The sequence below is a fragment of the Somniosus microcephalus genome, unplaced genomic scaffold, assembly GCF_052327205.1.
Source record: "Somniosus microcephalus isolate GS21.2 unplaced genomic scaffold, FLI_Smic_1.0 scaffold539, whole genome shotgun sequence".
Classification (NCBI taxonomy): domain Eukaryota; kingdom Metazoa; phylum Chordata; class Chondrichthyes; order Squaliformes; family Somniosidae; genus Somniosus; species Somniosus microcephalus.
The window spans coordinates 26,263-50,121 of record NW_028225726.1 but is presented as its reverse complement, the minus strand read 5'-3'; the positions used below and the strand labels follow the sequence as shown (position 1 = coordinate 50,121).

Here is a 23,859-nt window from a genome sequence, read left to right as displayed (position 1 = left end):
AAGTGGAGAAATGCATAAAGACACAGCTTATATAGTCAGAGAATCATGTCAGATGTTTACAGGTAACCTTTCCAACTGCCATTTATCACACCTCGGCAGAGAGATAATCACAGCAGTCAAAGGTGTGAATGGTGTCCAAACAGGTCAGTCAGGGAAACATTACATCAAAGAACAATGAGGTGGGGTCACAAGGGGTCAAATATTGCAGATGCTGGGGTCTGTATGAAAAACAAAAAAACAGACAAAAAACATTTTTTTTTTTTGGCTGGAAATCACAGCAGGTCCGGCTGCATCTGTGTAGAGAGAACAAGCCAATGTCGACTCGAGTCTGGATGACCCTGCATCAGGTGGGGTTACATGTAGCGTGACATGAACCCAAGATCTCGGTTAAGGCCGTCCTCATGGGTGCGGAACTTGGCTATCAGTTTCTGCTCGGCGATTTTGCGTTGTCGTGTGTCTCGAAGGCCACCTTGGAGAATGCTTACCCGAAGATCGGAGGCTGAATGTCCTTGACTGCTGAAGTGTTCCTGTTTGGACACCATTCACACCTTTGACTGCTGTGATTATCTCTCTGCCGAGGTGTGATAAATGGCAGTTGGAAAGGTTACCTGTAAACATCTGACATGATTCTCTGACTATATAAGCTGTGTCTTTATGCATTTCTCCACTTCACCTGAAGAAGGAGCAGCGCTCCGAAAGCTTGTGATTTCAAATAAAGCTGTTGGACTATAACCTGGTGTTGTGTGATTTCTTACATTTGTCAGTATCAGGCCAGTTTCTTGCGGATCAGTTCTTACTACTCAAAAATGCCCCTAATTCAGCGCTATTTGCCACTAACTTTGTCATCTTAGAGAAGATGAAGGAATGGCAGGTGCAGAAAATAGTAAAAATATCACTGGTGCAATAGGGGATGCAGTTCTGAGATTGGGACTGAAGTACATTTTAGGACACTGTAGAGGCACGTTGTACCTGCCCTGGGAGTGTTTGATGGGTCAGTGTACAGCGAGCATTACTCTGTATCTAATCCGGGCTGTACCCGCCCTGGGAGTGTATGATGGGACAGTAATGTGTTTTGGCAGCTCACTGGTAGAGTATTAAAGTGGAGTGATTTGGGGCACAGAGTGGAAGAGAGAAGCAGGAAACTGACATCTTCAATAACTACCTCACAAAAGTGAGACTGCTGGCAGCCGGTCACAGAGCAGTAGTGATGGTTGTCAGGGCACAGTCCATACGCTAGGCCAAGCAGTTGTGGGAATTCGGATGAACTGAGGAGATGTCTGAATGGAGGGACTGGTGGGTGGGAAGAAGCAAGTGGCAGGATGCGGTGCAACATACCCCTTTCAGAAAAGTCTAGCAGAATCACTCAGTGCTTCAGGACACACAAAGCCTCGCTCAATTACTGAACATGAATTCTGTATTTTGAATGAAAAGGATTTTTCTTCAAAATGACTCCTCAGATGGATTCTCCTTTGGAGCAGCGATATCCAAGCTTATTGTCTTGGTCATAGCATGAAACTTCAGGGGGCCACATCCCCATTCATTTGAGGGTACGGTAGCATAGTGGTTATGTTATTGGACAAGTACTCCAGAGGCCTAGACTACTGATCTGGAGACATGATTCAAATCCCACAACGGCAGCTGGGGAATTTAAATTCAATTAAAGAATCACAGAATCCCCACAGTGCAGATAGAGGCCATTTTGGCTCATCGAGCCTGCACCGACACATATCCCACCCTATCCCCGTAACCCCACGTATTTAATCCCCTAACACTAAGGGTCAATTTATCATAGCCAAATCAACCTAACCCGCACATCTTTGGACTGTGGGAGGAAACCGGAGCACCCGGAGGAAACCCACGCAGACACAGGGAGAATGTGCAAACTCCACACAGACAGTCGCCCGAGGCCAGATTTGAACCCGGGTCCCTGGCGCTGTGAGGCAACAGTGCTAACCACTATGCAAGAAATCTGGAATAAAAAAACTAATGTCAGTAATGGCCATAAAAATACCGGATTGTCGTTAAAAACCCATCTGGTTCACTAATGTCCTTTAGGGAAGGAAATCAGTTGTCCTTACCTGGTCTGGCCTATATGTGACTCTAGACCTACAGCAATGTGTTTGACTCTTAATTGCCCTCTGAAATGGCCTAGCAAGCCACTTAATCAAGAAGACGGCTCACTACCACCTTCTCGAGGGCAATTAGAGATGGGCAATAAATGCTAGCCTTGCCGGCAACGTCCACATCCTGTCAACGAATTAAAAAAAAATACCTCGAGTTACTGATACCAACAGAGCTTGAGGTTCTGATTTAAGATTTATCCACCAGTGTTAGGAACAGCCCCTTCCAAACTTCCAGGCCCACTAAGTTCGAGCAGGACAAATCGATAAATAATATAGGCACACATAGTACTGAGTGACCTGGCTGCACAGCCCGTGAGTCCGATAAACTCCATGGGTCGTGTTAGTTTATTGCAATTTAAAGGTGTCGGCTGTGGCTCAGTTCTTATCACACTCACCTCTGAGGCAGAATGTCATGGGTTCGCGTCTCACTCCAGGGACTTGAGCACAAAATTTAGGCTGATACTTCAGTGTAGCACTGCACTGTCTGAGATGCCGTCTAACCTGCCTTCTCGGGTAAACATGAAAGATTCCACGGCACTATTTGAAGAAAAGCAAGGGAGTTCTCCCGGTGTCCCGGCCAATATTTATATCTCTCTAAAGTAGATTGGTCATTCATCTGATTGCTGTTTGTGGGGCCTTGCTGTGCAGAAATTGGGTGTAGTGTTTTCTACATTACAATGGTGACTATGCTTCAAAAGTACTTCATTGGCTGCAAAGCTCTTTGCGACATCCTGAGACTGTGAAAGGTGCTATAGAAATGCAAGTTCTCTCTCTTAAATTTGTTTGAAATATGCAGTGTACTATCATAATAAAATAAAGTATTTTAATTAAAATATTAACCAATGTGATATCTCAAAATGTTGACTGGCAGGCTTCAAAGTACTATTTCTTTCCCCAACTTTCTCCCTCCTCTCCCGCACAAGAGATTGAATTCAGGCCGGGGTACAGTTCCAAGATTCAGTTACAGGATTGGGACACCGACGGACCGCGGCCTGACTCGGGTTGCTATGGAGACGGAGAGCGGGCGGTGCTCTGGGTTGGGCGTGGCGTGGGACGGGTCCGAGCCGGAGAGAGTCGGAGGCCCGGATTTGGATCTGGATCGGGATCGAGCTGCAGGCTGAGGCCCGCACCCGGCACCATGCTGGATTTCGCGATATTCGCCATCACCTTCGTGGTTTTCCTGATCAGCGCCGTGCTCTACCTGTACCCGGTAAGGGAGGCCTAGGCCACGGCACCACTGGCTCGCAGAGGAGGGAAGGCAGCTCGGCTCAGGCCGGGGCGATCCTGGGCCTTTCCCGCTTAGCTCCCCGGAGCGCCGCAGCTGCAGCCGGGTGGGCCCTGCGGGTCCCAGGCCCCGGTAATGGGACCGAGGGCCTGGCAACCGACTTCAGGGGAGGGGGGCGGGAGACAGAGGGTTCCCGTCTCATCTTCCAATAACAGCACAGGCTGTAACAGCCCCCGTTACCCTAATCCCCCCCCTCGTTACCTTTATCCACCACCTACCCCACCCCTCACCCAATGACCCCAATCCCCACCCAGTTACCTCAATCCCCATCTCCACCCAGTTACCTCAATCCCCACCCCCGTTACCCCAACCCCGTTCCCCCGCCCCGTTGCCCCGATCCCCCGCCCCGTTGCCCTGATCCCTGTTGCCCCAATCCCCCGCCCCGATCCCTCCCGCCCCGTTGCCCCGATCCCCCCCGCCCCGATCCCGTTGCCCCGATCCCCCCGCCCCGTTGCCCCGATCCCCCCGCCCCGTTGCCCCGATCCCCCCGCCGCCCCGTTGCCCCGATCCCCCCGCCGCCCCGTTGCCCCAATCCCCCCACCCCGTTGCCCCGATCCCCCCGCCCCGTTGCCCCGATCCCCGATGCCCCCGCCCCGATCCCGTTGCCCCGATGCCCCCGCCCCGATGCCCTTGCCCCGCTGCCCCCGCCCCGATGCCCCCGCCCCGTTCCCGATGCCCGTTGCCCCGATGCCCTTGCCCCGATGCCCCCGCCCCGTTGCCCCGACGCCCCCGCCCCGACGCCGCCGCCCCGTTGCCCCGACGCCCCCGCCCCGTTGCCCCCGCCCCGTTGCCCCGACGCCCCCGCCCCGTTGCCCCGACGCCGACGCCCCTGCCCCGACGCCCCGTTGCCCCGACGCCCCCGCCCCGACGCCCCGCCCCGACGCCCCCGCCCCGTTGCCCCAACGCCCCCGCCCCGACGCCCCCGCCCCGTTGCCCCGACCCCGGCGCCCCCGCCCCGTTGCCCCGACGCCGTTGCCCTGACGCCCCGACGCCCCCGCCCCGACGCCCCCGCCCCGTTGCCCTTGCCCCCGCCCCGACGCCCCCGCCCCGACGCCCTTGCCACGACCCCGACGCCCCCGCCCCGGCGCCCCCGCCCCGACGCCCCCGCCCCGTTGCCCCGACGCCCCCGCCCCGACGCCCCCGCCCCGTTGCCCCGACCCCCCGCCCCGTTGCCCCCGCCCCGTTGCCCCCACCCCCCCGCCCCGTTGCCCCGACCACCCCGCCCCGACCCCCCCGCCCCGTTGCCCCGACCCCTCCGCCCCGTTGCCCCGACCCCCCCGCCCCGTTGCCCCGACCCCCCCCGCCCCGTTGCCCCGACCCCCTCGCCCCGTTGCCCCGACCCCGCCGCCCCGTTGCCACGACCCCCCCGACCCCCCCCGCCCCGTTGCCCCGACCCCCCCCGCCCCGTTGCCCCGACCCCCCCGCCCCGTTGCCCCGACCCCCCCGCCCCGTTGCCCCGACCCCCCCGCCCCGTTGCCCCGACCCCCCCCGCCCCGACCCCCCCGCCCCGTTGCCCCGACCCCCCCGCCCCGTTGCCCCGACCCCCCCGCCCCGTTGCCCCGACCCCCCCGCCCCGTTGCCCCGACCCCCCCGCCCCGTTGCCCCGACCCCCCCGCCCCGTTGCCCCGACCCCCCCGCCCCGTTGCCCCGACCCCCCCGCCCCGTTGCCCCGACCCCCCCCGCCCCGTTGCCCCGACCCGCCCCGTTGCCCCGACCCGCCCCGTTGCCCCGACCCCCCCCCGTTGCCCCGACCCCCCCGCCCCGTTGCCCCGACCCCCGTTGCCCCGACCCCCCCGCCCCGTTGCCCCGACCTCCCCGCCCCGTTGCCCCGACCCCCCCGCCCCGTTGCCCCGCCCCCCGCCCCGTTGCCCCGACCCCCCCGCCCCGTTGCCCCGACCCCCCCGCCCCCCCCGCCCCGACCCCCCCGCCCCGTTGCCCCGACCCCCCCGCCCCGTTGCCCCGACACCCCCGCCCCGTTGCCCCGACACCCCCGCCCCGTTGCCCCGACACCCCCGCCCCGTTGCCCCGACCCCCCCCGCCCCGTTGCCCCGACCCCCCCGCCCCGTTGCCCCGACCCCCCCGCCCCGTTGCCCCGACCCCCCCGCCCCGTTGCCCCGACCCCCCCCGCCCCGTTGCCCCGACCCCCCCCGCCCCGTTGCCCCGACCCCCCCGCCCCGTTGCCCCGACCCCCCCGCCCCGTTGCCCCGACCCCCGTTGCCCCGACCCCCCCGCCCCGTTGCCCCGACCCCCCCGCCCCGTTGCCCCGACCCCCCCGCCCCGTTGCCCCGACCCCCCCCGCCCCGTTGCCCCGACACCCCCGCCCCGTTGCCCCGACCCCCCCGCCCCGTTGCCCCGACCCCCGTTGCCCCGCCCCCCCCGCCCCGACTGCCCCGTTGCCCCGACCCCCCCGCCCCGTTGCCCCGACCCCCGTTGCCCCGACCCCCGTTGCCCCGACCCCCGACCCCGTTGCCCCGACCCCCCCGCCCCGTTGCCCCGACCCCGTTGCCCCGCGCCCCGTTGCCCCGACCCCCCCCGCCCCGTTGCCCCGACCCCCCCGCCCCGTTGCCCCGACCCCCCTTGCCCCGACCCCCCCCGCCCCGTTGCCCCGACCCCCCGACGCCCCGTTGCCCCGACCCGCCCCGTTGCCCCGATCCCCCTTGCCCCGATCCCCCCGCCCCGTTGCCCCGATCCCCCCCCGCCCCGTTGCCCCGATCACCGTTGCCCCGATCCCCCGTTGCCCCGATCCCCCCGCCCCAAGCCCCGATCCCCCCCGCCCCGATCCCGATGCCGCGATCCCCCCAGCCCCGATCCCGTTGCCCCGATCCCCCCGCCCCGCTGCCCCGACATTCCCCGCTGCCCCGACATTCCCCACTCCCGTGTTGCCCCACCCCCCCCGTGTTGCCCCACCCCCCCCATCCGCCCCGTTGCCTCAACCCCCCCGCCCCGATCCCGTTGCCCTGATCCCCCCGCCCCGACATTCCCCACTCCCCTGTTGCCCCACTCCCCTCTTGTTGCCCCACCCCCCCATTGCAAATATGTCTGCATGTGTGAGCAGCGTGCATATATGCCTGCGTGTGTGAAATGCGTGCATGCGAATATGTCTAGGCATGTGCGAAGAATCGCTTTTAGCTCAGATGCCTTCACATTACTTGCACGTGAATTAAGCCGCTTAACGAATTAAAGCAGTGCTGCGACAGCAGTTCCCCTTAGCTGAATTGCAGTGAATGCAGCTAAAATATGTAATAACAGCCTTGTGTGCCTGCATCTAGAATCATCAATTGCCATTGATTATTAAGCTATCTTATACGCCTCTTTACGGGTTAGGCAATCGAAGATTAGTGTCCAGCTTCTCACTACAAGAGCTATAACAGGAGTGTGCTTGTATTGAATTGGTTCAGTTCACCGTTTTTTAGTGTCCACTGTGGCTCAGTGGGTAGGTAGCGCACTCGCCTCTGAGCCAGATGGTTGTGGGCACATAAATCTAGGCTGACACTCCAGTGCAGTGCTGAGGGAGTGCTGCACTGTTGGAGGTGCAGTCTTTCGGATGAGATGTTAAACCAAGGCCTTGACTGCTCTCTCAGTTGGACATATAAGATCCCAAGGCACTATTTCGAAGAAGAGCAGGGGAGTTCTCCCCGGTGTCCTGGCCAATATTTATCCTTCAGTCAACATAACATCATCTGGTCATTCTGGCCAATATTTATCCTTCAGTCAACATAACATCATCTGGTCATTATCACACACTGTTTGTGGGAGCTTGCTGTGCGTAAATTGGCTGGTGCATTTCCCACATTACAACAGTGACTACACTTCAGAAAGTACTTCATTGGTCCAGTGGTCGTGAAAAATGCTATATAAATGCAAGTCTTTCTTTTCTTTCTTTGCTGCAAATGAAGTTTCATATTCAAACGGAATGAGATAAGTGGGTAAACCATAAGTGCCGGAAATGCCCAGCATTTGAAGAGAAGCAGTACGCTCACTTACTGTATTTTATCATTGCACAATTGGAGAATTTGTGTTTATACCAATACACTTTCACGAGCACAATGCCACAAAGAAAAAATCTCATCTCCCCTCTGGTTCTTTTGCCAATTATCTTAAATCTGAGCCCTTTAGTTACCGACCCATCCGCCACTGGAAACAGTTCTCCTTATTTATTGTATCAAATACTTTTGAAGTTCATTCACTGTTGTATGGAAACGCAGCATACTGTTTGTGCACATCAAGGTCCCACAAACAGCAATGAGGGAATTACCATTTAAGTTGTTTTTGGTGATGTTGCTTGAGGGATAAATATCGGCCAGGACACTAGGAGTACTCCCTTCCTCTATTTCGAATAGTACCAAGGGATCTTTTACGTCCACTTCAGAGAATAGACAGGAGCTCACTGCTGCACAGAATTATCAGCCTGCATTATATGCTCAGGTTCCTAGAATGTGGCTTGAACCTACCTACAACCTTCTGAGTCGAGAGTTCTATCAACTGAGCCTAGGATGAAACTTTTAAACTTGGGATTTGTGGCATTGCATGCAAGCCTCACCCAACACTCAAATATGGTCCAGCAGGGGTCCCTGGATAGGGATCAGGCTCAGGGTTTGCTGCACTTGTCAGTACAGGTCTGTCACTGTATAACACTGTGGTCCAGCACTGGTGGGTGCAGGTCTGTCACTGTATAACACTGGGGTCCAGCACTGGTGGACACATAGAAGATAGGAGCAGGAGTAGGCCATTCGGTCCCTCGAGCCTGCTCCGCCATTCAATGCGATCATGGCTGATCATCCAAATTCAGTACCCGGTCCCTGCTTTCTCCCCATACCCCTTGATCCCTTTAGCCATGAGAAATATATCCAACTCCTTCTTGAATATATTTAATGAATTGGCCTCTACTACCTTCTGTGGTAGAGAATTCCACAGGTTCACCACTCTCTGGGTGAAGAAATTCCTCCTCATTTCTGTCCTAAATGGCCTACCCCTTATCCTTAGACTGTGACCCCTGGTTCTGGACTCCCCGACCATCGGGAACATCCTTCCAGCATCTAGTCTGTCTAGTCCTGTTAGAATTTTATAAGTTTCGATGAGATCCCCTCTCATTCTTCTAAACTCCAGCGAGTACAAGCCCAATCGACCCAATCTCTCCTCATACGTCATTCTTGCCATCCCAGGTATCAGCCTGGTGAATCTTCGCTGAACTCCTTCCATGGCAAGAACATCCTTCCTCAGCTAAGGCGACCAAAACTGCACACAACACTCAAGATGTGGTCTCACCAAGGCCCTGTACAACTGCAGCAAGGCATCCTTGTTCCTGTACTCAAACCCTCTCGCTACGAAGGCCAACATACCATTAACCGCCTGTTGCACCTGCATGCTTACCTTCAGCGACTGGTGCACAAGGACACCCAGGTCTCGTTGCACTTCCCCTTCTCCCTCTATTGCCTTTCTGTTTTTGCTACCAAAGTGGATAACCTCACATTTATCCATGTTATATTGCATCTGCCATGCTTTTGCCCAATCACCCAACCTGCCCAAATCATCCTGGAGTTTCTCGGCATCCTCCTCACAGCACACATACCCACCCAGCTTTGAGTCATCTGCAAATTTGGAGATATTACATCTAATTCCCTTGTCTAGATCATTAATATATATTGTGAATAGCTGGGGTCCAAGGACCGATCCCTGCGGTACCCCACTATTCACTGCCTGCCACTCGGAAAAAGAGCCGTTTATTCCAACTCTTTGCTTTCTATCTGTCAACCAGTTCTCTATCCAAGTCAGTACCTTGCCCCCAATCCCATGTGCCTTAACTTTACACGCTAATCTCTTATGCGGGACCTTCCCGAAAGCCTTCTGAAAGTCCAAATACACATCCACTGGTTCTCCCTTATCTATTTTACCAGTTACATCCTCAAAAAATTCCAGTAGATTAGTCAAGCACGATTTACCCTTTGTAAATCCATGTTGACTTTGTCCAATCCTGTCACTGTTTTCCAAGTGCTCTGCTATTACATCTTTCATAATGGACTCTAGCATTTTCCCCACTACCAATGTCAGGCTTACCGGTCTGTAATTCCCCGTTTTCTCTCGACCACCTTTTTTGAATAGTGGGGTAACATTAGCTACCCTCCAATCCATGGGTACTGTTCCAGATTCCATCAAATGTTGGAAGATGATCAGCAATGCATCTACTATTTCTAGGGCCACTTCCTTAAGTACCCTAGGATGTAGATTATCAGGCCCTGGGGATTTATCGGCCTTCAATCCCATCAATTTCCTTAACACCATTTCTCTACAAATACTGATTTCTTTCAGTTCCTCCCTTTCATCAGACCCTATGTTCCCTGACATCTCTGGGAGGTTATTTGTGTCCTTTGTGAAGACAGAACCAAAATATATATTTAATTGGTCTGACATTTCTTTGTTCCCCATTATAAATTCCCCTGATTCTGACTGCAAGGGACCTACGCTTGACCACCAATCTTTTTCTCTTCACATATCTATAAAAGCTTTTACAGTCAGTTTTTATGTTCCCTGCAAGCTTACTCTCATTCTATTTTCCCCTTTCTTAATTAATCCCTTTGTCCTCCTTTGTTGAATCCTAAACTGCTCCCAATCCTCAGGTTTACTGCTTTTTCTGGCCAATTTATATGTCCTCTCCTTGGATCTTATGCTATCCCTAATTTCCCTTGTTAGCCACGGCTGAGTCACCTTTTTTGTTTTATTTTTATGCCAAACTGGGATGAACAAATTCTGTAGTTCATCCATGCGGTCTTTGAATGTTTGCCATTGCCTATCCACCATCAACCCTTTGAGTGACATTCCCCAATCAATCCTACCCAACGCGCGCCTCAGACCATCGTAGTTTCCTTTTATTTAAATTCAGGACCCTAGTCTCTGAGTCAACAACTTCATTCTCCATCTTAATGAAGAATTCTATCATATTATGATCACTCCGACCCAAGGGGCCTCGTACAAAAAGATTGCTAATTAATCCTTTCTCGTTACATAATACCCAGTCTAAGATGGCCTGATCTCTGGTTGGTTCCTCGACATATTGGTCCAGGAAACCATCCCGTAAACACTCCAGGAATTCCTCCTCCACAATATTGTTACTAATTTGGTTGGCCCAATTTATATGTAGATTAAAGTCACCCATGATGACCGCTGTGCCCTTATTGCACGCTTGTCTAATTTCCCTTTTAATGCCATCCCCAACCTCCGCATTACTGTTTGGAGGTCTATATACCACTCCCACTAACGTTTTCTGCTCCTTGGTATTTCTCAGTTCTACCCATACAGATTCCACATCATCAGAGCTAATATCCTTCCTTACAATTGTGTTAATCCCTTCTTTAACCAGCAATGTTACCCCACCTCCCTTTCCTTTTTGCCTATCTTTCCTGAATATTGAATACCCCTGGACGTTGAGTTCCCAGCCTTGGCCACCCTGGAGCCATGTTTCCGTAATCCCAATCAAATCATAATCGCTTACCTCTATTTGCGCAGCTAATTCATCCACCTTATTACGAATGCTCCTCGCATTAAGACACAAAGCCTACAGGCTAGTTTTTTTAACGCTCTTAGACCTATTAGAATTATTATCTACTGTGGCCAGGTTTGATTTAAACTGTTGATTTCTCTGACTGCCACTTTTGTTTTTCTCCTTCCTATCTTTTTCTTTTATCCTTGTTTCCCTTTCCTCTGTCCCTCTGCTCAGGTTCCCAACCCCCTGCCATTTTAGTTTAAACCCTCCCCCAGAGCACTAGCAAACACTCCCCCTAGGTCATCGGTCCCGGCCCTGCTCAGGTGCAAACCGTCCTGTTTGAACTGGTCTCACGTCCCCCAGAACCAGTTCCAATGTCCCAGGAATTTGAATCCCTCCCCCTCACACCTTTCCTCTAGCCACATATTCATCTGAAATATCCTTCTATTTCTACTCTGACTAGCACGTGGCACTGGTAGCAACCCTGAGATTACTACCTTTTGAGGTCCTATTTTTAAATTTACCTCCTAACTCCCTATATTCAGCTTTTAGGACTTCATCCCATTTTTTACCTATATCGTTGGTACCTATATGCACCACGACAACTGGCTGTTCACCCTCCCCTTCCAAAATGTTCTGCAGCCGCTCTGAGACATCCTTGACCCTTGCACCAGGGGGGCAACACATCATCCTGGAGTCTCGTTTGCGGCCGCAGGAACGCCTATCTATTCCCCTTACAATCGAATCCCCTATTACGATAGCTCTACCCCTCTTTTTCCTCCCATCCTGTGCAGCAGAACCACCCCTGGTGCCAGGAAGTTGGCTGCTGCTGCTTTCCTCTGATAAGCCACACCCCCCCCCCCCCACAACAGTACTCAAAGTTCTGTATCTGTTTGAGAGGGGGATGTCCACATGGGACCCCTGCACTACCTGCCTGTGCCTAGTACTCTGTCTGTTGGTCACCCATTCCTTTTCTGCCTGTCCAACCTTTGCCTGCGGTGTGACCAACTAATCAAATGTGCTATTCACGACGTCCTCAGCATTGCGAATCACAGAATCACAGAAACCCCACAGTGCAGACAGAGGCCACCTCGGCCCATCGAGTCTGCACCGACACATATCCCACCCGATCCCCGTAACCCCTACATCAACACGTAACCCCACGTATTTAATCTCCTAACACTAAGGGTCAATTTATCATAGCCAATCAACCTAACCCGCACATCTTTGGACTGTGGGAGGAAACCGGAGCACCCGGAGGAAACCCACGCAAACACGGGGAGAATGTGCAAACTCCACACAGACAGTCACCCGAGGCCGGATTCGAACCCGGGTCCCTGGCGCTGGTCCAGTATGAATCCAATCGCAGCTCTAGCGCCGCAATGCAGTCTGCCATTAACTGCAGCTGGACACACTTGCTGCACACATGGTTGTCAGTGTCCCTGAGTTCCCACATATCACAGGAGGAGCATACCACGGCACCGGGCTGTCCTGCCATGACTTACCCTTTAGTTAATTGCAATTAAATTAAATTAAATCAAATCAATCCCACCAATTTCACTACAGTTAAATAATATATTTAAGGGTCCTGGTTTACAAACAGTCCCCGCTACACCACAGAGAGCTTAGAAACTATAAACCACAGAGTTAAAGTTTAAAAAAAAGAGAAATACTCACCAACCAATCACTTACCTGCTTTCTGGTGACGTCACACTTCGATTACTTTTTACTTCTCTCCCTCTCTGTGAGATTGGAGATTAGTACGCCTACCTGGTCTCTTGGAGCCTTTTATAGCCCCGCTGCCGCCGCTGAAATTCCCGCTGACGCTCTGAGGCCTACCTGGTCTCTTGGAGCCTTTTATAGCCCCGCTGCCGCTGCTGAAATTCCCGCCGACGGTGGGTGCAGGTCTGTCAATGTATAACACTGGGGTACAGGTCTGGTGGGTGCAGGTCTGTCATGGTATAACACGGGGGTACAGTTCTGGTGGGTGCAGGTCTGTCACTGATAACACTGGGGTACAGGTCAGGTGGGTGCAAGTCTGTCACTGTATAACACTGGGGTCCAGCACTGGTGGGTATCGGTCTGTCACTGTATAACACTGGGGTACAGGTCAGGTGGGTGCAAGTCTGTCACTGTATAACACTGGGGTACAGTACTGTTGGGTACAGGTCTGTCACTGTATAACGCTCGGGTACAGTACTGGTGCATACAGGTCTGTCACTATAATACTGGGGTACAATACTGGTGGGTACCTGTCACATCCATATTTTTAAAAGCTGGTGTTAAAACAGAAGTATCACCAAAACACAACTGCACCTCACACCATTGCCGATTTGTTTACATTAGCTTCTGTATATCTGAGTGCACTGCCTGTGTGACCATTTGATGCTTTAACAGGAGCTTTCCCAGTGTGGAGATAGAGAACCTGCTGTAAGTCTCACCTGTAAGCTAGGAAATGGGACCCTGAGCCTGATCCCTATCCAGGGACCCCTGCTGGACCATACTTGCGTGTTGGGCGAGGACCAGTGCCGGCTTGCATGCAATGCCACTTGGAATCAGATAACCTGGCAGCAATCTCCATACCCCAGTAGGGCACGTTGGAAGGGATGGTATGGGAATAAATTCCTTCTCTTTCCATATCATCAAGTTTGACTTGTGGTGGGGGTGTTGGGAGAGTTTGTCAAGTGTAGTTTCCATTCAGTTACTTTATACTGAATATTTATTCTGTTTTTTCTCGCTAGGCATCCAGGCAAGCATCTGGCATTCCAGGGATGACGCCTACAGAGGAGAAGTAAGTCAGCCTTGCACTGCAGGCCTGACATTTTGTCTCCCCATTCCCCCTGCGCTGGGTCAGTCTCCCCATTCCCCCTGCGCTGGGTCAGTCTCCCCATTCCCCCTGCTCTGGGTCAGTCTCCCCATTCCCCTTGCGCTGGGTCAGTCTCCCCATTCCCCCTGCTCTGGGTCAGTCTCCCCATTCCCCCTGCGCTGGGTCCGTCTCCCCATTCCCCCTGCTCTGGGTCAGTCTCCCCATTCCCCCTGCGCTGGGTCAGTCTCCCCATTCCCCCTGCGCTGGGTCCGTCTCCCCGTTCCCCCTGCGCTGGGTCCGTCTCCCCGTTCCCCCTGCGCTGGGTCAGTCTCCCCATTCCCCCTGCGCTGGGTCAGTCTCCCCATTCCCCCTGCTCTGGGTCAGTCTCCCCATTCCCCCTGCGCTGGGTCCGTCTCCCCAGTCCCCCTGCGCTGGGCCAGTCTCCCCATTCCCCCTGCGCTGGGTCCGTCTCCCCATTCCCCCTGCGCTGGGTCCGTCTCCCCATTCCCCCTGCGCTGGGTCAGTCTCCCCGTTCCCCCTGCGCTGGGTCAGTCTCCCCGTTCCCCCTGCGCTGGGTCAGTCTTCCCGTTCCCCCTGCGCTGGGTCAGTCTCCCCGTTCCCCCTGCGCTGGGTCAGTCTCCCCGTTCCCCCTGCGCTGGGTCCGTCTCCCCGTTCCCCCTGCGCTGGGTCCGTCTCCCCATTCCCCCTGCGCTGGGCCAGTCTCCCCATTCCCCCTGCGCTGGGTCCGTCTCCCCATTCCCCCTGCGCTGGGTCAGTCTCCCCATTCCCCCTGCGCTGGGTCAGTCTCCCCATTCCCCCTGCGCTGGGTCAGTCTCCCCATTCCCCCTGCGCTGGGTCAGCCTCCCCATTCCCCCTGCGCTGGGTCAGTCTCCCCATTCCCCCTGCGCTGGGTCAGCCTCCCCATTCCCCCTGCGCTGGGTCAGTCTCCCCATTCCCCCTGCGCTGGGTCAGTCTCCCCATTCCCCCTGCGCTGGGTCAGTCTCCCCATTCCCCCTGCGCTGGGTCAGCCTCCCCATTCCCCCTGCGCTGGGTCAGCCTCCCCATTCCCCCTGCTCTGGGTCAGCCTCCCCATTCTTCCAGCTAGGAGTCTGACTGCAACTATCTGTTTTTACTCCTCAGGGATGGAAATCTCCCAGATATTGTGAGCACAGGGAGTCTTCATCAATTCCTGGTGAACCTCCATGAAAAATATGGATCCCTGGCATCCTTCTGGTTTGGGCACCGCCTGGTGGTCAGTTTGGGCTCCGTAGACCTCCTGAAGGAGCACATCAATCCAAACCGAACCTGTAAGTGCTCTCACGCTTTATACAGTTATGGACAGATCATCACACAACTCACAGGAGGCAACTGAGTGCTGAATGAATATTAGGGAATCTGTCAACACTTTCAAATTATTTATCAGTTGAGTAATGGATATCCGGGAGTGAGTTACAGGCTGGAATCTAATCGAGTGGTTCAGGTGGTTTATATACAGAATAACAGATACCCGGGAGTGAGTTACAGGCTGGAATCTAATCGAGTGGTTCAGGTGGTTTATATACAGAATAACAGATACGGGTTCGGGTGGTTTATATAAACACACACGGCTGCGTAGACGTTCCAGTAAGAGTCGCTGTAAAGTGACTGGGCATGGGAACGCTACCTAACTCGGAGGCACTGAGGCCAATTCTGATGGCACAACTGCTGTCCCGAGAGTCGGCAGTTGACAGTGCAGAGCAGGGCTCAGACCATGGTTCAGTACTATACTGCTGTCTGAACAGCTTCAGGAAAAGTCGGGTTGTATAACTGAGCTGATACTTTTTATTTTATTAATTTATTCCCGCTCCCATCTAGCTGATCCATTTGAGACGATGCTGAAATCGTTGCTGGGATATCAGTCTGGGTTTGGAGGCAATGCTGCTGAGAGTCACACGAGAAAGAAAGTTTACGAGACTGGAGTGAACAAAGCCATCCAGAGCAACTTCACTCTGATACTGAAGGTAACCGTATTGCTGCTGTGTTCAAAGCGTCCTTCTCACCCGTGCTCATGTTCTGCCAATCTCTATTACCCTGTTCAAACATCTTTCTCATTTTCTCCTTCCTTGAAGGCATTAGCTGTCACTGGTTACCGTTCCATAACAAAAAATAACTTGCATTTATATAACGCCTTAACTTGGAAAACATCCCAAGGCGCTTCACAAACAAAATTTGACACTGAGCCACAGAAGAAGATATTAGGGCAGTATGTTTTAAGGAGCACCTTAAAGGAGGAGAGAGAGGTAGAAAAAAGAAGGACTTGCATTTATATATCACCTTTCACGGCCTCGGGATGTCCCAAAACGTTTTACAGCCAATTAAATACTTTTGAAGTGTAATCATTGTTGTAATGTCGGAAATGCGGCAGCCAATTTGCGTACAGCAAGGTCCCACAAACAGCAATTACTTAGGATTACATAGGATATACAGCACAGAAACAGGCCATTCAGCCCAACCAGTCCAAGCGGCGTTTATGCTCCACTCGAGCCTCCTCCCGTCTTTCCTCATCTAAATCTATCAGCATAACCCTCTATTCCCTTCTCCCTCATATGCTTGTCTAGCTTCCCCTTAAATGCATCTATACTATTCGCTTCAACCACTCTCTGTGGTAGCGAGTTCCACATTCTCACCACTCTCTGGGTAAAGAAGTTCCTTCTGAATTCCCGATTTGATTTCTTGGTGACTATCTTATATTGATGGCCTCTAGTTTTGCTCTTCCCCTCAATTGGAAACACACTCGCTGTATCTACTCTATTAAAACCTTTCATAATTTTAAAGACCTCTATTAGGTCACCACTCAGCCCTCTCTTTTCAAGAGAAAAGAGACCCAGCCTGTTCATCCTTTCCTGATAGATATACCCTCACATTTCTGGTATCATCCTTGTAAATCTTTTTTGCACCCTCTCCAGTGCCTCTATATTCTTTTTATAATATGGCGACCAGAATTGTACGCAGTACCCTAAGTGTGATCTAACCAAGGTTCGATACAAGTTTAGCATAACTTCTCTATTTTTCAAGTCAATCCCTCTAGAAATAAACCCAAGTGCTTTTTTTTATGGCCTTGTTAACCTGTGTCGCTACTTTTAGTGATTTGTACTCTGAGATCCTTTTGCTCTGCTACCCCACTTAGTTTTGTATTTTCCAAGTAATATGTGACCTCCCTGTTTTTATTACCAAAATGTAATACGTCACATTTATCTGTGTAGAATTTCATTTGCCAATTATATGCCCATTCTTCATGTTTATTAATGTCTTCTTGTAATTTGTTGTAGTCATCCTCAGTATCGACTATCCCCCCCCCCCCAATTTGGTGTCATCTGCAAATTTAGAAATTGTGTTTTTGATTCCAAAGTCTAAATTGTTAATATAAATTGTGAACAACAGTGGTCCCAACACTGATCCTTGTGGAACTCTACTTCCCACCTTTTGCCACTCTGAATAGCTACCCTTTATCCCTACTTTCTGCTTTCTGTCTTGAAGCCAGCTAGTTATCCATTCTGCTACTTGTTTCCTGCCTCCGCATGCTCTGACCTTATTCATTAGTCTATTATGTGGTACCTTATCGAAGGCCTTTTGAAAATCTAAATAAAGTACATCTACTGCATTACCCTTGTCTACTCTCTCTGTTACCTCTTCAAAAAATTCAGTGAGTTTGGTCAAGCAAGATTTGCCCTTTTGAAATCCATGCTGACTATTCATTATTATATTTTTGGTTTCTCAGTGTTTTTCGTTTTTCGTTTTTCTATTTTCTCCTTCAGTAGGAACTCCATTATTTTTCCTACCACCGATGTTAAGCTGACTGGTCTATAGTTCCCTGGACATGTTCTATTTCCCTTCTTAAATATAAATATTACGTTACCTATCCGCCAGTCCTCTGGCACTACACCTTGTTCTAATGAATTATTAAATATGTGCAGTAATACCTCTGCTATCTTTTCCCTACATTCTTCTAAAATGCGCGGATGTAATCCGTCTGGATCAGGGGTTTTATCCTCTTTGAGCTTGATTAGTTTATTCAATATTTCTTTTTTTTATTTTAAATGCAGTTATCTCATTTCTAATCTCATCATCCAATGTCATGTCCACCTGTCCTGTCTCCCTGGTAAATACTGAAGCAAAATAATTATTTAACATTTCTGCCATCTCTATCGCTGCCTGTGATATTATCCTGTCTATCCCCTCTTTCCCACACCAGCCCTTTAGCTATGTGTTAATTCTCCTGATATGACTGTTTCTATGCCAATTTGCAGGTGGCTCGGGCAGTAATCTAGAGATTATTACCTCGAGGTCCTGCTTTTTAATTTCACTCCTAACTCCTGATGCTCCCTCGGCAGGACCTCCTCCCTGTTCCTACCTATGTCATTTGTTCCGACATGGATCACGACAACTGGATTTATCCCCTCCCTTTCCAAATTCCTCTCCAGCCGCCTCCAGATATCCCTTACACTGGCAATGCACCCCTCGCGATTCTCAATGTGATAATGACCAGATAATCTGTTTTTCTGATATTGATTGAGGGATAAATATTGGCCAGGACATCGAGGATTACTCCCCTGCTCTTCTTTGAAATAGTCCTAGGGGATCTTTTACATCCACCTGAGAGAGCAGACAGGGCTTCGATTTAATGTTTCATCCGAGAGGCGGAGAGGTTTATGGAGATAATTTCAGAGCTTAGGCCTTGGCAGTTGAAGGCGGCACAGGTGCCAATGGCAGAGTGATGAAAATCAGGAATGCACAAGAGGCCAGAATTGGAGAAACGTAGAGATCTCGGTGGGTTGTAGGGCTGGAGGATGTTACAGAGATGGGGAGGGGCGAAGTCATGAAGGGTTTTGAACACAAGGATGAGAATTTTTAATTTGAGGTATTGCTGGACCGGGAGCCAATGTAGGTCAGCGAGCACAGGGGTAATGGGTGAATGGGACTTGGTGCGAGTTAAGATACGGGCAGCGGAGTTTTGGATGAGTTAAAGTTTACAGAGAGTGAAAGGTGAGAGACCGTCTAGGAGAACGTTGGAACAGTCGAGTCTGGAGGTAACAAAGGCATGGATGAGGATATCAGCAGCAGATGAGCTGAGGCAGGGGCGGAGTCGGGCGATGTTACAGAGATGGAAGTAGGCGGTCTTAGTGATGGCGCAGATATGTGAATAGAAGCTCATCTCCGGGTCAAATAGGACGTCAAGGTTGCGAACAGTCTGGTTCAGCCTCAGACAGTGGCCAGGAAGGGGGATGGAATTGGTGGCTGGGGAACAGAGTTTGTGGCAGGGACCGAAGACCATGGCTTCGGTCTACCCAATATTTAATTGAAGGACATTTCTGCTCATCTGAAACTACCCCCTGTACCTCAGAAACCATCCCCCGACCCTCGGAAACCATCCCCCGACCAATGTTCCCGTTAAGCTGTGCGGCCGATTGCCGGCTTTTCAGTGGGACATTTTGCGCACGGACAAAATTTTGAATAAGCTGCGCAGTCCGTTAAAGGGACCGCCCACTCAAAAAAAAAAAAATGAGGGTGAACATTGTGTCATGACCAACATTTCCTCTAGGCTGCCCGGCTCTCTGCCGGTCCCCCACAGCCCGTTAATGTACCCGTTAAGCTGTAGCACCGATCACCAGCTTTTCAAACTGTGAATGGGCAGCACAGCCCCTTAAATTAGGGGGAATCATTGCCACCATCCTCTGACCCACTGAAACCATTCACCCAAACCCGACCCCGTCCCCCAAACCCGAACCCATTCCACCCGTGCCCCCCCCCCCCCCGAACCTCTCCCCCCATCACCCCCCCCCTTCCCAAACCCATCTCCCCACCCCCTGGAACCTTCCTTAACCATCTTTTAAAAGTTTGGAAGCTGTACTTTATTTCATCTTGTATCGAGTGCCAGCTTGGCCTCAACCCTCTGCCAGAGGTTAGTGGGTTTAAACCCCACCATAGGACCTGAGCCCATAATCTAGGCTGACACTTCAGTGCAGTTCTGAGCGAATACTGCACTGTCGGAGGTGACGTCCTTCGAATGAGATGTTAGAAGTTTCTCCTGTGTGCACGGATTGTTGTAATACCTGATTTTTTGCCACTCTGGTGCTATAAGTAACTAGGACTGCGCAGTGTCTCACAGCAATAATTTCACGGCAATAGCTTCTGTTCACATGTTAGCGCGATAAAATATCTCGTATTGGGCTCTGTAACAGCACTGCCCTGTACTGCACCTGGTGTACAGCTTAGTGACCGCAGTCAGAGTACTGTGCAGTTTTGGGCTCCACACGACAGGAAAGATGTTGAAGCAATAGAGAGGGTAAAGCGCAGATTCACCAGGATGCTGCCTGGTATAAGGAAATCCAAATATGAAGAAAGACTTGAAAAATTATTAGAACAGAAAAGATTAAAGAGTGATTTGATAGAAGTGTTTAAAATTATGAAGGGATGGGATAGCCTAAACTTCTATTCTGCCCAGCGCCGGTGCACTGTGTACTATCTGCAGGATGCACTGCAGCACCTCGCCAAGGCTTCTTCGACAGCACCTCCCAAACCCACGACCTCCACCACTTAGAAGGACAAGGGCAGCAGGTGCATGTGAACTCCCATCACCCCCAACTTCCCTTCCAAATCATACACCATCCCAACATACATCACCATTCTTTCATCGTCACTGGGTCAAAATCCTGGAATTCCGTACCTAACAGCATTCTGTGAGCACCTTCACCACATGGACTGCAGCAGTTCAAGAAGAAGGCTCACCACCACCTTCTCGGCATCTAGGGATGGATAATAAATGCCAGCCTTGCCAGCGACGCCCACATCCCAAGAATCAATTTTTATAAATTGATTAAAAAAACAAACTGTTTCCAGTGAGTAAAGGGTCTAGAACGAGAAGAAATAAATATATGATTAAATTTAAGAGATTTAGAACAGATAGCAGAAGCAGGTTTTTTACACAAAGGTTGTGAGGCTGTGGAATTCACTACTGGAGTGATTGAAGCAGAGACCATGTCAAAATTTAATAATAGGTTCGATAGGTGGTTTAAAGAAAGGGGGATAAAGGGATATGGGAACAGGGTGAGCAAATGGGACTGGTTGGGTCAAACAGCCTGTTTCTGTGTTATACAAGAGTTAGACTTTTTCTCAAAAGGTTTGCAAAGCTGCACTCACTCTCTCCAGGTGAGGTACTGGTAGAACTGAATACAGTTCAGACTGCCAGATAACCACCTGATCCCCAGAAACCACCTCCTGACCCCCCCACGCAACCCATTTGTAAGAGGTGTAATATGAAAAGAGGTTAAATGAGAGCATCACAGAAACATGTGAACAGGACTCCCTGTGGCAATTCAGCAGCCCTGCAATCCACAATGGGACTGAAACAGCACCGTCAACCCCACAGCTTCTGATTAATGACTTGAAGCCCGATTCAGACAAAGACCAACACTCTATCCACACTGCTACGCTTCCTCATACATCATATGCTTGACCCTTTGTAAGACACTTTATCCGATGCCTTCTGAAAATCCATACGCAGCTACTTCATTCCCTTAATCTATCCAATTGATCACTTCTTCAAGAAAAGTTTATTAAACTAGTCAAACACAACTTACCTTTAATCAATCTGTTCTGGCTGCTCTTGATTAACCCATGCCTTTCTAAATGATCACTAATTTTATCTTGAATTATGGATTCTAAGACGTTAGACTAAAGGATACAATTCTAAAGGGGGTGCATGAACAGAGAGACCTGGGGGTATATGTGCACAAATCATTGAAGGTGGCAGGGCAGTTTGAGAAAGCGGATAAAAAAGCATACGGGATACTGGGCTTCATAAATAGAGGCATAGAGTACAAAAGCAAGGAAGTTATGATGAACCTTTATAAAACATTGGTTCGGCCTCAACTGGAGTATTGTGTCCAATTCTGGGCACCACACTTTAGAAAGGATGTGATGGCCTTAGAGAGGGTGCAGAAAAGATTTACGAGAATGATTCCAGGGATGAGGGACTTCAGTTACATGGATAGACTAGAGGAGCTGGGGTTGTTCTCCTTCGAGTAGAGAAGGTTGAGAGGAGATTTGATAGAGGTATTCAAAATCATGATGGGTCTATACAGCGAGAAACTGTTCCCATTGGAGGAAGGGTCGAGAACCAGAGGACACAGATTGAAGGTGATTGGCAAAAGAACCAAAGGCGTCACGAGGAAAAACCTTTTTACTCAGCGAGTGGTTATGATATGGAATGCACTGCTTGAAAGGGTGGTGGAGGCAGTCTCAATCGTGGCTTTCAAAAGGGAATTGGATAAGTACCTGAAGGAAAAAAATTTGCAGGGTTACGGGGAAAGGGCGGGTGAGTGGGACTAGCTGAAGTGCTCTTGCAGAGAGCCGGGACGGGCCGAATGGCCTCCTTCTGTGCTGTAACCATTCTATGACTCTATGACTAACTGTCTATCGTTACCCAATCTGTAGTTACCAGGTTTATCCTTCTCTTCCTCCTTGATCCAGGGTCTTGCATCGGCTACTCCCCAGTCCCACAGCACAATTTGTATATTGAAAACGAATTGAAAATATTGTGTCCAGACCCTCTTCTGTCTGCTCTAACTTCTTTCAACAGCTGAGGGTGCAACCATCAGGGCCCAGTGACTGATCCACCTTGTGTTTTACTAATTATTTTACAACCAATTCCTTCTCTCCAGTTATCTCTTAACAATTGTTCCATATCCTCCTCTAGTACATCTACAGTCTCACTTCCACCATCATTTGTAAAAACTGATGCAAAATATTTATTTGATGCCTCTGCCAGACTGTCATCCTCCACAGTTACACTTTATCCTTCATCCCCCGAGTGTCCTACACACTCATTAGCGATTCTTTAACTTTTTACAGGAAACTTTGGTTTATCCGGAGGTTGTATGTCTGGAAACCTCGCTCTAACGGCAGAAATCAGCAGCCATTTTGGTTAGGTTTTTTTTCTTCTAGCATTTTTTTTTTTTTAACAGTCAGGCTCTGGAAAGCGTCTCTGTAGCTTAGCAACAGCTTCAGAGACGCTTCCAAGGTACGGGCCGGGTGTTTACAAGCTGTTGCTAAGCAACAGTGTTTGTTGTCAGATACGGAGATGAAAACCTCCGTATCCTTCAACATCAGCGCTGGTCTATCCGGAAGTTTTGATAGATCGGCAGCAGCTCGGTCCCGTCGGTGCCGGATATCGTGAAGTTTCCTGTAGATAGATGCTTATAAAAGCCCTTACTATTTCCCTTTTTATTATCTGCTAGGCTTTTTTCACATTTCCTTTTTGCCCTTCTAATCTCTTGTTAGTTAGTTAGTTCTTGTGAGCCCGGGTCCACTAGGAGCAGGTCTGTGCCACCAATTGTTAAACAGCCAGTTCGATTCCTCCTGATCTTTTCCTTTCTCCCTTCTCTTAGCTAGCTGACGAACTGGTATCGAAGTGGCTCTCGTATCCTGAATCACAGCACGTCCCTCTGTGTCAGCACATGCTAGGCTTTGCCATGAAGTCCGTCACGCAGGCAGCAATGGGCAGCCGCTTCGAAAGTGATCAAGAAGTAATCCGCTTCCGAAAGAACCATGAATTGGTGAGTGCGCGGGGGCAGAATACGGGGCTGATCGATTGTGTCCAGTTTGGAGAGCGGGGGGGTATTTTCAACTCTGCTGCTGTTTTCACCATGCAAATTGATTATGTGGACAGTCTCATTTGATCCAATGAAATGGGATTGCTACAGAGGAAGGAGCTCTTCCCCTGATGGCTCAGTGGGTATGAACCAGACCCAAACAGACCAGGAATGTTGGAGGTTTGAACCCCAGTCTATGTACAATGTGGTGCTGTCGGGGAGCCTTCGCTTAGTTTTACTCTTCTACCCTATGCTGGTTTGAAGCCCTTCAACACCAGCTTGAATGAATTAGGAGTCTAGTCAGGTTGAGCATATCAGTGAGATCACTTCAGTGATGCAGAAGAATGCAGGAATGTCTGTGTTTCCAAGCATCCTCGGTGGGAGTCTGCAAATATCGGCACACTCTAGGAACCCTCTGCAAATATCGGCACATTCCCAGGAAATCGCTATAATCCCAGGAGCCCTCTGCAAATATCAGGGCACTCCAGGGACCCTCGACAAATATCAGGATACTCCAGGGACCCTCTACAAATATCAGG

At 51.2% G+C, this 23,859-nt stretch overlaps 1 protein-coding gene across 1 annotated transcript in view; it reads left to right on the top strand.

The window, feature by feature from the left end:
* Positions 1 to 3,159: 3,159 nt before the first annotated feature.
* Positions 3,160 to 23,859, top strand: part of LOC147081523 (cytochrome P450 20A1-like) — a 46,128-nt gene continuing 25,428 nt past the window's right edge. Inside the window, exons 1-5 of the mRNA XM_085980784.1 lie at positions 3,160 to 3,333; positions 13,627 to 13,676; positions 14,832 to 14,998; positions 15,546 to 15,691; positions 23,117 to 23,284. Of these exons, the coding sequence (XP_085836910.1) occupies positions 3,262 to 3,333; positions 13,627 to 13,676; positions 14,832 to 14,998; positions 15,546 to 15,691; positions 23,117 to 23,284 (603 nt within the window). The 5' untranslated portion in view covers positions 3,160 to 3,261. The remainder of the gene's footprint in view (positions 3,334 to 13,626; positions 13,677 to 14,831; positions 14,999 to 15,545; positions 15,692 to 23,116; positions 23,285 to 23,859) is intronic.